Source organism: Drosophila kikkawai, chromosome 3R, assembly GCF_030179895.1.
Source record: "Drosophila kikkawai strain 14028-0561.14 chromosome 3R, DkikHiC1v2, whole genome shotgun sequence".
NCBI classification, from domain to species: domain Eukaryota; kingdom Metazoa; phylum Arthropoda; class Insecta; order Diptera; family Drosophilidae; genus Drosophila; species Drosophila kikkawai.
Window position 1 is genome coordinate 3,587,514 of NC_091731.1, and position 14,390 is coordinate 3,601,903.

Below are 14,390 nucleotides of genomic sequence, written 5' to 3' on the forward strand. Positions count from 1 at the left end.
GCCGCACTCGGGACGAGGACGAATCGGAACTACGGCGTACCCCAGAATCGAGATCCGGCATGAAATTATTGAATTATTATTATTGTACCTTTTACGTAAATAAACATTAAGAAACATTTACGGCATAATCCTCTAGCGTTCTACTCTGGGACGGGGTCTGAATCTCTTACAGCAACCACGCCTGAACCAAATAAATATATCTGCACAGACCCTGGACGTCCCGCTGACTACCCGTGGACGACAGGACGTTACAGATTGGCGCCCGAACAGGTTGAAGTGGTTGCAAGAGATCGACACCAAGAGTAATGGCTAGCAGGCAGATTTAAGAGAGAGGCAGCAAGACCGTGAGCCAGAACAACGACCACAAGGAAACGGTCAAGGATTGTACGAGCTAGACGGACGCAAAGTGAAGATCATGGAGAGGATAAACGGGGAAATCCTGGATCAAGTACGGAGCTGGGGAATAACGTACGATGGAAGGACCAACCCGCTGGAGTTCATCCGGAAGCTGGAAGGTTGGGCGACGGGATACGGCATAGGGCACGACCAGTTGGTGCAAACCATGCCGTTCATCCTGGAAGACGCGGCGAGCGATTGGTGGAACTGCACACCAAACAAGCTTGACAGTTGGGAGAAGGTCACGGGAGAGCTGGTGGAGTACTTCTTGCCGCGGAGGTATCAGGAACAACTCAAGGAGCAGATCCAGCATCGGAGGCAAGGAGAGACCGAACCAACGAGAGGGTTCGCAATGGAGCTGATGCAAATGATGAGGTTTGCGGAGTATACGGCGGAGGAAAAATTGAACCGCATTTACCTGAATTGCCGAAGCCAGATAAAACTATATACGAGGAGGTCGGGGTTCAAAACACTTCCCGAGTTTCTCAAACTGGCAGAGGTAGTTGAGATGATCGAAGCAGAAAGTTTCGATCAACCACAGCACAGACTCGACCAAGAGATCTGCAGAGAGTCCGACGGTGGGCCTGTTAAAAGGGACCCCAAAACCATCGGATGCTGTGAGACGGCATGGAACCGATCAGAGCACACAGGGCAGGCGGTTTCGGACCAATGGAATACACCAGGAAGTGGAGAGGCCAAGGTGTACATTCGGTCAGCCGCTAGGAAAGAGGGCACCGAGGAATTAGAGGAATCCGACATGGTGATCCAACAAGACCTGGAAGAGGAATCGAGGCAAGAGGAAGGTGGAAGCACCACGGCGCTAGCAGGCGAGATAAGAAGGATGGCAGAGCAAGTGGAAGAACATCCGCACGGGCAGGAAGACGAGGATCAAGAAGAAGAAATGCTAGAGGACCAGATGAGGGCGGACGTAGAGAAGAAGGACGCGGACCAAGGAGAGGAGCCAGTACAGGAAGCAGACAACTTCGCGAGAACAACGGCAGGACGAGCATCGTGGAAAAGAGACGGCACGATTACACAAGCAACGGCGAAAGACTGGAGCGAACGGAGAGCGACGGGTCTAGTGGCATCCCGGGAAAAAGAACAAGGAGCGAAACGCAGGAAGCAACGGCACAAAGACGGAACGATGGACAGGACCCCGAACTGGAGAAGCGTATTCGACCGGGGAAAAGATCTTACGGTGTGGAATCACACCGTGTCCCAAACGGGGGGGGGGGAGTGTGACGCCGGTAGGCGCACAATATATCTTATAAGGAAGAAATAGAATAAAATAGAATCACTTAGGGACATAAGAAATGGATTGGCGACATTATGAAGATAATTTGAATTGAATGCGCGCGCGCGCCACTGATCGCGAGCGGAGGGTCTCACTAGACCGAACGACTGGCAACACTATTCGGGGAAAATCCCGCACAGGACTCTGGCCACACTAAAGCCGCGGCAGGGCCTATATAAAGCGGACCACGGCCTGGATGAATCACTTAGCAGCCGACTGCGATTGGGTCGAGTTAAAATTCCCAGTAGTTAGCAGCGAAGTCACTTTTTGGGAACTCTGGTTCCTATTTATAAATTGTAGTTAGGATCTCTGCTGACTTGCGAGTCCAATCTGACGACTTTCGAGTCCAAAACACTGCCGACTTGCGAGTCCAATTCTCTCGGCTGACTTGCGAGTCCGAAACACTGCCGACTTTCGAGTCCACTTCTCTCGGCTGACTTTCGAGTCCGAATCTGCCGACTTTCGAGTCCGAAACACTGCCGACTTTCGAGTCCACTTCTCTCGGCTGACTTTCGAATCCGAATCTGCAGACTTTCGAGTCCAAACGTCTCTGCTGACTTTCGAGTCCGAATCTGCAGACTTTCGAGTCCAAACGTCTTCGAGCTGACTTTCGAGTCCGAATCTGCAGACTTTCGAGTCCGAATTTCTCCGAGCTGACTTTCGATTCCAACAAACGGCGCTGAGCTGACTGTCGAGTCCGACAACTACTGGGTTCGGTTGACTTTCGAGTCCGAACGCATTCTCTCGTGGTTGACTTTCGAGTCCGAACGCATTCGCTATCGGGTGGCTTTAAAGGCCCATACCCTGGCAGGACTATCGGCATCCCCCCTATCGGACAGCCGCACTCGGGACGAGGACGAATCGGAACTACGGCGTACCCCAGAATCGAGATCCGGCATGAAATTATTGAATTATTATTATTGTACCTTTTACGTAAATAAACATTAAGATACATTTACGGCATAATCCTCTAGCGTTCTACTCTGGGACGGGGTCTGAATCTCTTACAGCAACCACGCCTGAACCAAATAAATATATCTGCACAGACCCTGGACGTCCCGCTGACTACCCGTGGACGACAGGACGTTACAGATTGGCGCCCGAACAGGTTGAAGTGGTTGCAAGAGATCGTCACCAAGAGTAATGGCTAGCAGGCAGATTTAAGAGAGAGGCAGCAAGACCGTGAGCCAGAACAACGACCACAAGGAAACGGTCAAGGATTGTACGAGCTAGACGGACGCAAAGTGAAGATCGTGGAGAGGATAAACGAGGAAATCCTGGATCAAGTACGGAGCTGGGGAATAACGTACGATGGAAGGACCAACCCGCTGGAGTTCATCCGGAAGCTGGAAGGTTGGGCGACGGGATACGGCATAGGGCACGACCAGTTGGTGCAAACCATGCCGTTCATCCTGGAAGACGCGGCGAGCGATTGGTGGAACTGCACACCAAACAAGCTTGACAGTTGGGAGAAGGTCACGGGAGAGCTGGTGGAGTACTTCTTGCCGCGGAGGTATCAGGAACAACTCAAGGAGCAGATCCAGCATCGGAGGCAAGGAGAGACCGAACCAACGAGAGGGTTCGCAATGGAGCTGATGCAAATGATGAGGTTTGCGGAGTATACGGCGGAGGAAAAATTGAACCGCATTTACCTGAATTGCCGAAGCCAGATAAAACTATATACGAGGAGGTCGGGGTTCAAAACACTTCCCGAGTTTCTCAAACTGGCAGAGGTAGTTGAGATGATCGAAGCAGAAAGTTTCGATCAACCACAGCACAGACTCGACCAAGAGATCTGCAGAGAGTCCGACGGTGGGCCTGTTAAAAGGGACCCCAAAACCATCGGATGCTGTGAGACGGCATGGAACCGATCAGAGCACACAGGGCAGGCGGTTTCGGACCAATGGAATACACCAGGAAGTGGAGAGGCCAAGGTGTACATTCGGTCAGCCGCTAGGAAAGAGGGCACCGAGGAATTAGAGGAATCCGACATGGTGATCCAACAAGACCTGGAAGAGGAATCGAGGCAAGAGGAAGGTGGAAGCACCACGGCGCTAGCAGGCGAGATAAGAAGGATGGCAGAGCAAGTGGAAGAACATCCGCACGGGCAGGAAGACGAGGATCAAGAAGAAGAAATGCTAGAGGACCAGATGAGGGCGGACGTAGAGAAGAAGGACGCGGACCAAGGAGAGGAGCCAGTACAGGAAGCAGACAACTTCGCGAGAACAACGGCAGGACGAGCATCGTGGAAAAGAGACGGTACGATTACACAAGCAACGGCGAAAGACTGGAGCGAACGGAGAGCGACGGGTCTAGTGGCATCCCGGGAAAAAGAACAAGGAGCGAAACGCAGGAAGCAACGGCACAAAGACGGAACGATGGACAGGACCCCGAACTGGAGAAGCGTATTCGACCGGGGAAAAGATCTTACGGTGTGGAATCACACCGTCTCCCAAACGGGGGGGGAGTGTGACGCCGGTAGGCGCACAATATATCTTATAAGGAAGAAATAGAATAAAACAGAATCACTTAGGGACATAAGAAATGGATTGGCGACATTATGAAGATAATTTGAATTGAATGCGCGCGCGCGCCACTGATCGCGAGCGGAGGGTCACACTAGACCGAACGACTGGCCACACTATTCGGGGAAAATCCCGCACAGGACTCTGGCCACACTAAAGCCGCGCCAGGGCCTATATAAAGCGGACCACGGCCTGGATGAATCACTTAGCAGCCGACTGCGATTGGGTCGAGTTAACCTCCCCAGTAGTTAGCAGCGAAGTCACTTTTTGGGAACTCTGGTTCCTATTTATAAATTGTAGTTTGGATCTCTGCTGACTTGCGAGTCCAATCTGACGACTTTCGAGTCCAAAACACTGCCGACTTGCGAGTCCAATTCTCTCTGCTGACTTGCGAGTCCAATCTCTGACGACTTTCGAGTCCAAAACACTGCCGACTTTCGAGTCCGATTCTCTCGGCTGACTTGCGAGTCCGAAACACTGCCGACTTTCGAGTCCGAATCTGCCGACTTTCGAGTCCGAAACACTGCCGACTTTCGAGTCCACTTCTCTCGGCTGACTTTCGAATCCGAATCTGCAGACTTTCGAGTCCAAACGTCTCTGCTGACTTTCGAGTCCGAATCTGCAGACTTTCGAGTCCAAACGTCTTCGAGCTGACTTTCGAGTCCGAATCTGCAGACTTTCGAGTCCGAACTTCTCCGAGCTGACTTTCGAGTCCAACAAACGGCGCTGAGCTGACTGTCGAGTCCGACAACTACTGGGTTCGGTTGACTTTCGAGTCCGAACGCATTCTCTCGTGGTTGACTTTCGAGTCCGAACGCATTCGCTATCGGGTGGCTTTAAAGGCCCATACCCTGGCAGGACTATCGGCATCCCCCCTATCGGACAGCCGCACTCGGGACGAGGACGAATCGGAACTACGGCGTACCCCAGAATCGAGATCCGGCATGAAATTATTGAATTATTATTATTGTACCTTTTACGTAAATAAACATTAAGATACATTTACGGCATAATCCTCTAGCGTTCTACTCTGGGACGGGGTCGGAATCTCTTACAGCAACCACGCCTGAACCAAATAAATATATCTGCACAGACCCTGGACGTCCCGCTGACTACCCGTGGACGACAGGACGTTACAAGCTTTCGTTTGTTTTCTCTGCTCACCCACGCTTACGCTCCCGCTCTCTTGTTTTTTTTCGGTACAGCTTATCAGCGCACAGTGGTTAAAGGTTTGTGAAAATGGTTTCAAAATTTAATTGGGATATTAAAGGCTGCCAAAAAGAGGTTTTGGGAGATCAGCCCAGCCTTCACTGCTGGCTTTGCGATGCGGTCGTTCACGCTAAGTGTCTAAGCTTAACGGGCCGTATCGCCGACGAAATTTCTGCCAAAAATGGCTTGCGCTATAGTTGCCATGCCTGTCGTGAGGTGGAGAAGGATATGTTATCCTTCATGCGGCAAACCAAAAGTCGATTTAGTGAACTTAGGGTCAATTTTCGTAAAACAAACGACCTGTTCACAGAGCTGGACGCTCAATTTAGCGGCATGAAGCTGTTAAGCGAGTCGCCAAAGCGAAAAAAAATCTGCTGTTGGTCGGCTGCAATTGGGCGAACCCCAGCTACCAAAGATTTGGCACACTCCCTCGGCACAGCCTCCGACACCGACACCGACACCAACTCTAATGGTGTTAAGATAGGGAACGGCTAAAGATTCGGCATTCGAAGGTGCCGGGGCAGAAATGGCAGCAGCTCCGCCAGTGTTAACAGTTAAGTCCGCTGCGGGGTCTCAATCTCTGACTCCGCAGACTTAAAAAAAAAATCTCAGCTATCCCAAAGGGCAAAAATAGGGCTGAACCACTAGCAGAAGTCGGTAATGCTGCGTTACCAAAGACCCTCACCGCTATTCCACCATTAAAAACAATATTTGTTTCCCGGCTTGCCCCTGATCTCGCATCGGAAGATGTACTAGCTCATTTACGGAGCAAAACACAAGCCAAAAATGTGAAAGCGGAAAAATTCAATTTCTCATACCCCAGAGATATCTCATCTTTCAAGATAAGTGTCTCCCTCGATCTTTTTGACACAATTTGTTCTGGTGACTTCTGGCCCGAGCACGCTGTAGTCAAGGAGTACGAGGTAAAGATAAAGAAAAAACGGCCTTCACGGCTGGCACAAACCACAGTGACTGCGGGCGTCACGGCAGTGCCAAAAAACTAAATACCTCCCTCCTACTTTCCTATCAGAATACTAGAGGCTTACGCAGCAAGCTCTCTAAATTATATTCTGATAGTTTTTCGTTTGCATCCCAGGTGATTGTGTTTACCGCAACCTGGTTAAAGCCGGAGATTCTCAGCTCCGAAATTTTTCCGGGTAAGTACACAACTTATAGATTGGACCGTCTTTCCCAGCGAGGTGGTGGAGTTTTAATTGCCGTTGACTCCACCCTTATTTCCGAACTGGTTCAAATTGACGATCTCACAGGTATTGAATTTATCTGTGTAAAACTATCATTTCCAGGTAGTTTTATCTATATAACTTGTTCTTACGTTCCTCCATCTGCTGAAGAGCCTATTTATTGGAAACACCTTTCGGCAATTCAGGCTGTTTCCAACATGCTTACAGATAGAGACCAACTAATAACTCTAGAGACTTCAATATACCTGGAGCTCGTTGGTCATCAGATGGTACGTCTAATGTCCTCCAAACTGCGGCACAGTATGACCTCATAGATGGTTTGCTTGACATTTCGTTGTCCCAAGTTAACCATGTCGTAAATTCTTTAAATCGCCTACTAGATCTGTGTTTCGTCTCTGATCCTGTAGGTGTAAACTTAACAAGAGTCGATCCATTGACGCTCCCGAAGACCCTTACCATCCTACTTTCGAAGTGACCATCGATTTGGGGACTGTCGTAAAGACCAAACCTGATTTGAGTTGCTCAGCGACTAAAGTTCGCTGCTTTCGTAAAGCAAATTTTTAAAGGCTAGATATCTTGATTTCTCAATTTAATTGGTCTGAACTTTACAGATGTACTGACATGGCGTCCGCCGTGGATATTTTTTACAGTGCCATGAATTCGTTCTTTGCATTGTGTGTTCCTTTAGCCTATCCGTCGGTTTCTAGTAAACCACCTTGGTTCACCAAAGAGCTGACACGCCTAAAAAACGTTAAGTCTAGGCTTTATAATCGCTATAAACGCACCGGATCTCTCACTGTTCATTCAAGATATCTTAGTGTTCGGTCGGATTTCACAGTGCTTAACGCGCAGTGTTATAAAAGTTATTTAACTCGTTGTAGGGTTCAGTTCACGCAGGACCCGGAACAGTTTTATAACTTTGTTAACACTAAGCGAAAACCCAATCGGATCTTTATCGTGTAAAACCAGTTTACTCACCGGGTCCCGATGGAATACCAGGCTGCGTGCTCAGGTATTGTGCTAGAGCTTTGTGCAATCCCCTTCTGAAATTGTTTACCTTATCTTTAGAAACCTCAGAATTTCCCCTTATTTGGAAGGAATCATTTATCATTCCTCTCCACAAAAAAAGTTGCAAATCGGACGCCAGCAACTATAGAGGAATCTCTAAGTTGTCGGCAATTCCAAAACTTTTCGATAATGTAATTACTCCCCACTTGCAGCATTTATGCAGATCCGTAATTTCACCATGTCAGCATGGTTTTATGAGGCGAAGATCGACCACTACAAATCTCCTGGAACTCACCTCTTTCGTTATTAGAGGTTTCCAACGTAACTTTCAAACCGACGTGATTTACAAAGACTTCAGTAAAGCTTTTGACTCGGTTAATCACTCTCTTCTTGTAAGGAAGCTTGATTTAATCGGGTTTCCTGTCGATCTTCTGAAATGGATTTTGAGTTATTTGAGTGACAGAACTCAAAAGGTTATTTTTAAAAATGCTCTATCCAAATTCCTCACAGTCACTTCTGGCGTCCCACACCTCGGCCCGCTGCTATTTACATTGTTTATCAATGACATCCCGCTGGTTCTAACGAATTCTAGAGTACTTATGTACGCTGATGACGTTAAGCTATGCTTGCAGTATAAGGACAGCTCTTGCCAGTCAGACCTGCAATCGGATCTTAATAACTTTCATGGTGTCGTGCTAATTTATTACATCTCAACAGCTCTAAATGCAAGCTGATAACATTTTCACGTGTCACTCCCCAGTTCGCCACTTATATGCTAAATGATTGCGCTCTTGAAAGAATATCTCTTGTTGATGATTTAGGCGTTCGCTTAGACCCGTTCGTTCTCAGAACATATTTCGTGCATGGTTAATAAAGCCAAAGGCATACTCGGTTTTATTAGGAGGTGGTCGAAGGAATTCGATTCCCCTTATATAACGAAGACCCTTTTTACTTCGTTAGTTCGCCCTATATTGGAGAATGGTTCATGCGTCTGGAGTCCTCAATCTGTACAAAAGAACTTTTTACTTTTCGCCCTCCGTGGCCTACCTTGGGATGCTGATGAGAGGCTACCGTCCTATTCAAGTAGACTCCTATGTATTAACTTACCCTCCCTAGCTAACCGTAGAACGATGCTTGGTGTCGTATTCCTTCATAACCTAATAAACGGTGTTGTTGAGAGCCCCTTTCTTTTAGGGCAGCTTAACTTCCACGTTCCCCGACTAACATCTAGAACCCTTATCCCTTTATTTGTAAATCACTGTAGGCGGGAGTTTGAAGTACATGAACCCTTTAGGGTTTTATGTATGGATTACAACCGCCTCTCTGACATTATAATTCGTAGCGATAACCCTTCTATATTAAAAACTTTAATACTTGCAGAGTTAGCTCGTAGTGTAGCACCGTAGTCTAATTTTGCATGCGTGTTTACTTTTTATTTTACCAATTTATTTATTTTTGCATGACTTGTAGTAGTTATCTCGTAGTGTAGCACTAATTTTGCATGCGTTTTTATTTTTTATATTTTGTTTATTTATTTATTTATTTATATGGTTATATATTTTTATTATAATTTCATTATTTTGCATGCGTTTTTATTTATTTATATATTTATAGTTTATTATATTTGTACTCTCCTTATGTTTCCTCGTTCATTTCGTCTTTCCTTCTAACGCGTCTATCTAGTTCGCGATTCGTGCCGTACGTCACACGGCTGCGCCCCTCGGTCGGTTGGGCGGGAGGTGGAAGCGGGACCCCGCGCGAAAAAAAAAAAAAATAAAAAATAAACCTCAAAAGGACGTAATACGAACTACCCACTTATGTATATATTGGCCCGCACACAAAGAGTGCAAGTGTCAGCATAAATGCTACACGAGCGGACCACATGTATGTGCTATGTATTTAAGAATATATATACGACTCTCCGCTGCCGCTGTTGGCGGCACAGACGAATGTGTGTTCGGAGCGACAACAAAGGTTGCTCCGACCAAACCAAAACTGAATATATCAATGACCAAGCCAAAACTGAATATACCAATAAAAGAATCCAAATCAAAACCTATTTAAAACCCTGTCTACTTATTTGCTGGAGGACTTGCTGAACCTATTACATGGCGACCTTGATGGACTTCGATAGACCACTTTAAATGAAAAACTAAACCAAGAAACAACTGAAAATCTTCGGATGGAAAACTAATAAATCTTCCGATGGGAACCAAAAGCTGGAAAACGGAGCAAAGGCAAAAACAGTGAGTAGAGTTTTATGTGTGGTAAAAGAAGTGGAGGTTAAAAAATTAAATGCCAGAAAGGCCGAATTACTGAAACTATTGAATAGCGGAAGTAACGTTCAGTGGACCCACTCGGTAAAAATACATGCCGAAGTGAAGTATATAAAAAATATACTAAATAAAGGGAAAAATAACGCAGAAAAAAACACAGAGACACCCGCAGTTAAAAACCTAGCAAAAATTAATCCGAGATTGCTTTGGAAAAAGCGGAAATCCCAAAATTGAAAAAGGAGTGCCCTAAGGACTGCCCGGGACCTCTGGAGAGCCCATTCTGCATAGCCACATGTTTGAAGCCTGTCCGATGACCAGCACCGGCACCGCCTGAGCTTATAGGCGCAGGACAACTGTAGCCGAATCTACAAGTGTGAGGGGCGGGCCGCCCCTTACGCCTTCGAAGGAGCGTCAGCAAAGCCAGGCCGGCGACGACCAGCTGTCGCAAAGGACATCAGCCTGCATTTCTACAAACATTTTGCACTGCGCACAGTAGCGCCTCTCGAACAATTAGCGTTGCAAAAATCAAAAAAGTCATGTTTGCAAAAACGATTTTAACCATACTTATTCGACAGGAAATTTAACAAGGATTCAGAATCTGCAATAAAATCAATTTTACGATTTTTTTTTTAGAAGTTATGAGCATTTAAAGTTGAACTTTGTTTCGTTTTTTGCATCATCAAAAAAAAAATGTGTAAATTGGTCGACTTTCAGGTAATATTACAAAAAAACCATAGAACCAATGGTCATGGTTTTTACTTTAAATGATAGATACATTCATAAACTATTAGGGAACCTAAAAAAAACGACACTTTGATTTGGGCTTCTACAGGTAAATCGCTACCTGCCAGGTGTCCATTTTTTTCACCTTTTTCTGCCTAAAGTAGTCTATATCTTCTGACGCCAATGAAAGCCACTGACTACACTATGTCTACAAGTTACGTGGATCTTTCCTGGACCAGAATTAACTTTCATCGGCTGCGTCGAGCTGCGTCTGCGGAAATGCAACGCAAAAAACCAAAACAACTCAGGGTAAAATATACCAAAATACCGACACAATTTCATACATTTCAAGAAATATACTAACTGTAGCGCGTGGCGGTTACACTTCGAATTAAAAAAAAAAATTTTTTTTTCAGTTTTCAAATTATTTTTATTTGAGCAAATACATAAAAATAAACATAAAAAATTAAATAAAAATTTTTGTTTAAAAATGGTTTTTATTGAAAAAAAATTATTTTTTCACTTTGATACCCTTTAAAAAGGCGTATTTGTGGGCGTGGTACTTTATGCAGTACATATATATATTTTACAACAATTACCTGTCCAATGCCGTTTAAATTATTCGTTTACCTTATTTGGTTCAAAAGATATGATTTTTGCAACGCTAAATGAGAAAAGGCGCTACTGTGCGACGGTAGACTTGGCCTTTCTGAACCCGTACTGGGAGTCAGAGAGCCCTCCTGCCGCTACGATAGCCCTCTCCAGTCTCGAGCAGATTGGGTATTCCAGCACCTTGCTGGCCCCGTCTATCAGGCATATGGGTCTGAAGTAGACATATACGCCGCCGCGCCACGCCGCCGCCGCCGCCGATTTTTGCCTTATTTGACGCGCCGCCGCCGAATTATGAAAAAAACGGCGCGCCGCGGCGCGCCGCTGGTGCGGCACCGGCGTAGCACCGGCGCGGCCTTCGGTGATATTATTCTTAATATAACTTAAAAACAAAAATAAATAAATCATACAAATGGCCAAATACTCGATATAAATAATCGATTAATCGTTAGGATTGTCTCATCTCCCATCTCCCTATGTCCCATCTCTAGAACAGCTATTTGGTGTGGTTTACTTTCTAAAGCTGTGTTTTTTGTGCGTAAATATGCAAAGTAAGTTTTAAAATACTATTACTAGTGTTAGGAACATATGTATTAATTAAATATTCTCTAAACAAATAGATGGATCAGCCATTGAGTATGTACTCAATTAAACACAACCATTACTCAAATCGAAAGAGCAAAGTGTGGGAGTTTTTCGGCGCATTGCAATTAGAGAACAACTGCATTGAAGTGGACAAGGTGTTCTGCCGATTATGTTTGGATGTTCAGAAAAAAGACGACGAAAGAACAATCTTTTCATGGTAATAATTAAGTTCCTTTTTTTAAGATTCAAGTAAGATTTTGTAAATTGTTTCAGTGCTAAAATTCAGTCGTATTCCACGAACTGTTCCACAGGGAATTTAAGTCGACACCTCAAAAATGAACACAACATTCGAGATATCGACAGTCCGAGTACTTCATTGGCTACACGTGGATCAATATCAAATTTTTTCAAAAAATCGACGCCAATTATATCTCCAAAAGATAGTAAGTGGGCGCTGGGACGAGAGCTAGCTTTGTGGATGGCTAGAGATTTGCTACCATTTCATATAATTTGTCACAGTGGACTTAAAGACTTTTTAAAAAAATATAGAGTTGTGGCAACTGATGCTGACATTCCACACTACAAAACGCTGTCAACAACTGCACTAGACGATGTGTATGAATGCATTTTACGAGCAGTTACACGGATAGTATCTGGACAAAAACATTTTGCCTTAACTTTCGACTTGTGGACAGATAACTATAGAAGAAGAAGTTATATAACGTTCACCTTCCATTTTCTGTCAGCGAATTTTGAGATGAAGCATTTAACGCTGGAAACAAAATATTTGTCAAAATCGCACACGGCAAGTAACATTTTAACAGAGGTGGAAGAAGTTACTCAAATGTATAATTTGCAAATGGGATCTAATTATGTCGTAACCGACCAAGGCAGCAATATCAAAAAAGCTATTAATTTGGGGTGTATAAAAAACCACTTCTGCCTTGGACATGGACTACATAATTTGCTAAATGTTGATGGTTACAATTCAGAGCCGGAAATTAAAAATTTGATTGTGAAGTGCAAAAATATTGTGAGTGCCTTACGATTCAAGACACATGTTTTGAGATGTCAAGCTGACGAACTTCAAAAGGAAGTTTTGTCAAATATCGACAATTTAGAAGAACTGCTGGCATCCGAAGATAATGAATGGGTCGACTACGATGATGATTTTGGCCCGTTAGATGATGTTCCCTTGCAAACTTACAAGAATATTAACAACCCTAATGACTTACAAAGTAGTTTGGTGGACAAGAGAAATGTTTCACTTAAGAACTCGGTCCCAACAAGGTGGCACAGCGTGTTAACAATGTTAGACAGTCTTGGGTGCCAAAGAGCCGCATTAAATAAGTTGCTCACAAGCAGCAATAAGACTCATTTAATATTATTAGAAAATGAAGCACAGCTTTTATATAAATTATGCGACTTCTTAAAAAAATTTAAAGATGCAGTTACCGTTTTGTCTGGAGATTTGTATCCATCAATAAGTCTTGCGTTAGTGATAAGAACTGAAATCGTCTCAATATTGGAAGAACCTGAGAACAATGAGCCGCTTGCTTTGACTCTCATGAAAAGCCATATAAAAAATAGATTTGATTCAAGGTTCCCGATATCGGATATACTAGTCTGCGCATCCCTATTAGATCCGCGATTCAACTCACTTGATTGTGTGTTGGAGTATTGCGAGAAACAAAGTTTAAAAAGAAACGATTTTTTGTTAAAAATGTTTAAAGAGCTGATTGGAGATGTTGAACAAGATAGCGATCAGCAGCAAGAGTCTCATTCTGCAAGCAAAATCTTAAAGCTTGCTCAACGGCATTCGACCAATACCAAAGATAACAATTTGGAAGCTGAATGCCATCTACTCCTAAGCTTATCTTCATGTCAAGACGTATTGACATTTTGGAAGGAAAAGGCACCTGCAATGCCCTTACTTTCGATGCTGGCACAAAAAGTGTTGTGTATTCCTGCAACGAGCACTCCAAGTGAGCGAGTTTTTTCTATTGCTGGTCTTACAATTACGCAGAAACGGTCGCAGCTCAGTCCTCACAACGTAAATAAAGTAATTTTTATACATGACAATTACGACACTTGCAAAGAAAGTTTAACTTAAATTTACAAATTGAAGAGATAAAAATGAACTGAATTGAAAACTGAACATTAATTATGTGAATTATGAATGAAACTTATTCAAGTCAAGGAAAAAGACTGCTATTTTTATGTTTATTTTTATTTGTTACTTAATTTTTATTTATTTTCATTTCATTTACCCAATTAATTTACTCACTTATGTTCATTTTATTGTTATTGTTAATAAAGGCGTTATAAACTGATATAATACAATAATACTAATTTTATTTAATTTGAAAAAAATCTGTACGCCGCCGCCGCCGATTCTTTCTGCCTACTACGCCGCCGCCGCCGAGTCATTTTAACCTCTACGCCGCCGCCGAAGTCTTTAACCATCGGCGTAAACCTCTAGTCTGAAGGATGCTGGATCATCCAACGGCTTTCCCGGCTTGGGCAGCAGAACCAGTCTCTGCGCTTTCCATCTTGAGGGGAA

The 14,390-nt window shown here is 44.4% G+C and overlaps 1 protein-coding gene and 1 long non-coding RNA gene across 2 annotated transcripts; both read left to right on the forward strand.

Annotated features, from left to right (window-relative positions):
* Positions 1 to 415: 415 nt before the first annotated feature.
* Positions 416 to 11,465, forward strand: LOC138929020 (trichohyalin-like). Its single transcript, XM_070287485.1, has 3 exons — positions 416 to 1,360; positions 2,845 to 3,949; positions 11,281 to 11,465. The coding sequence occupies exons 1-3, from the start codon at positions 416 to 418 to the stop codon at positions 11,463 to 11,465; spliced, it is 2,235 nt and encodes a 744-aa protein (XP_070143586.1).
* Positions 11,463 to 14,213, forward strand: LOC138928949 (uncharacterized). Its single transcript, XR_011445360.1, has 3 exons — positions 11,463 to 11,793; positions 11,863 to 12,044; positions 12,101 to 14,213. It is a non-coding gene; the product is annotated as an uncharacterized lncRNA (long non-coding RNA).
* The last annotated feature ends 177 nt before the right edge of the window (positions 14,214 to 14,390 follow it).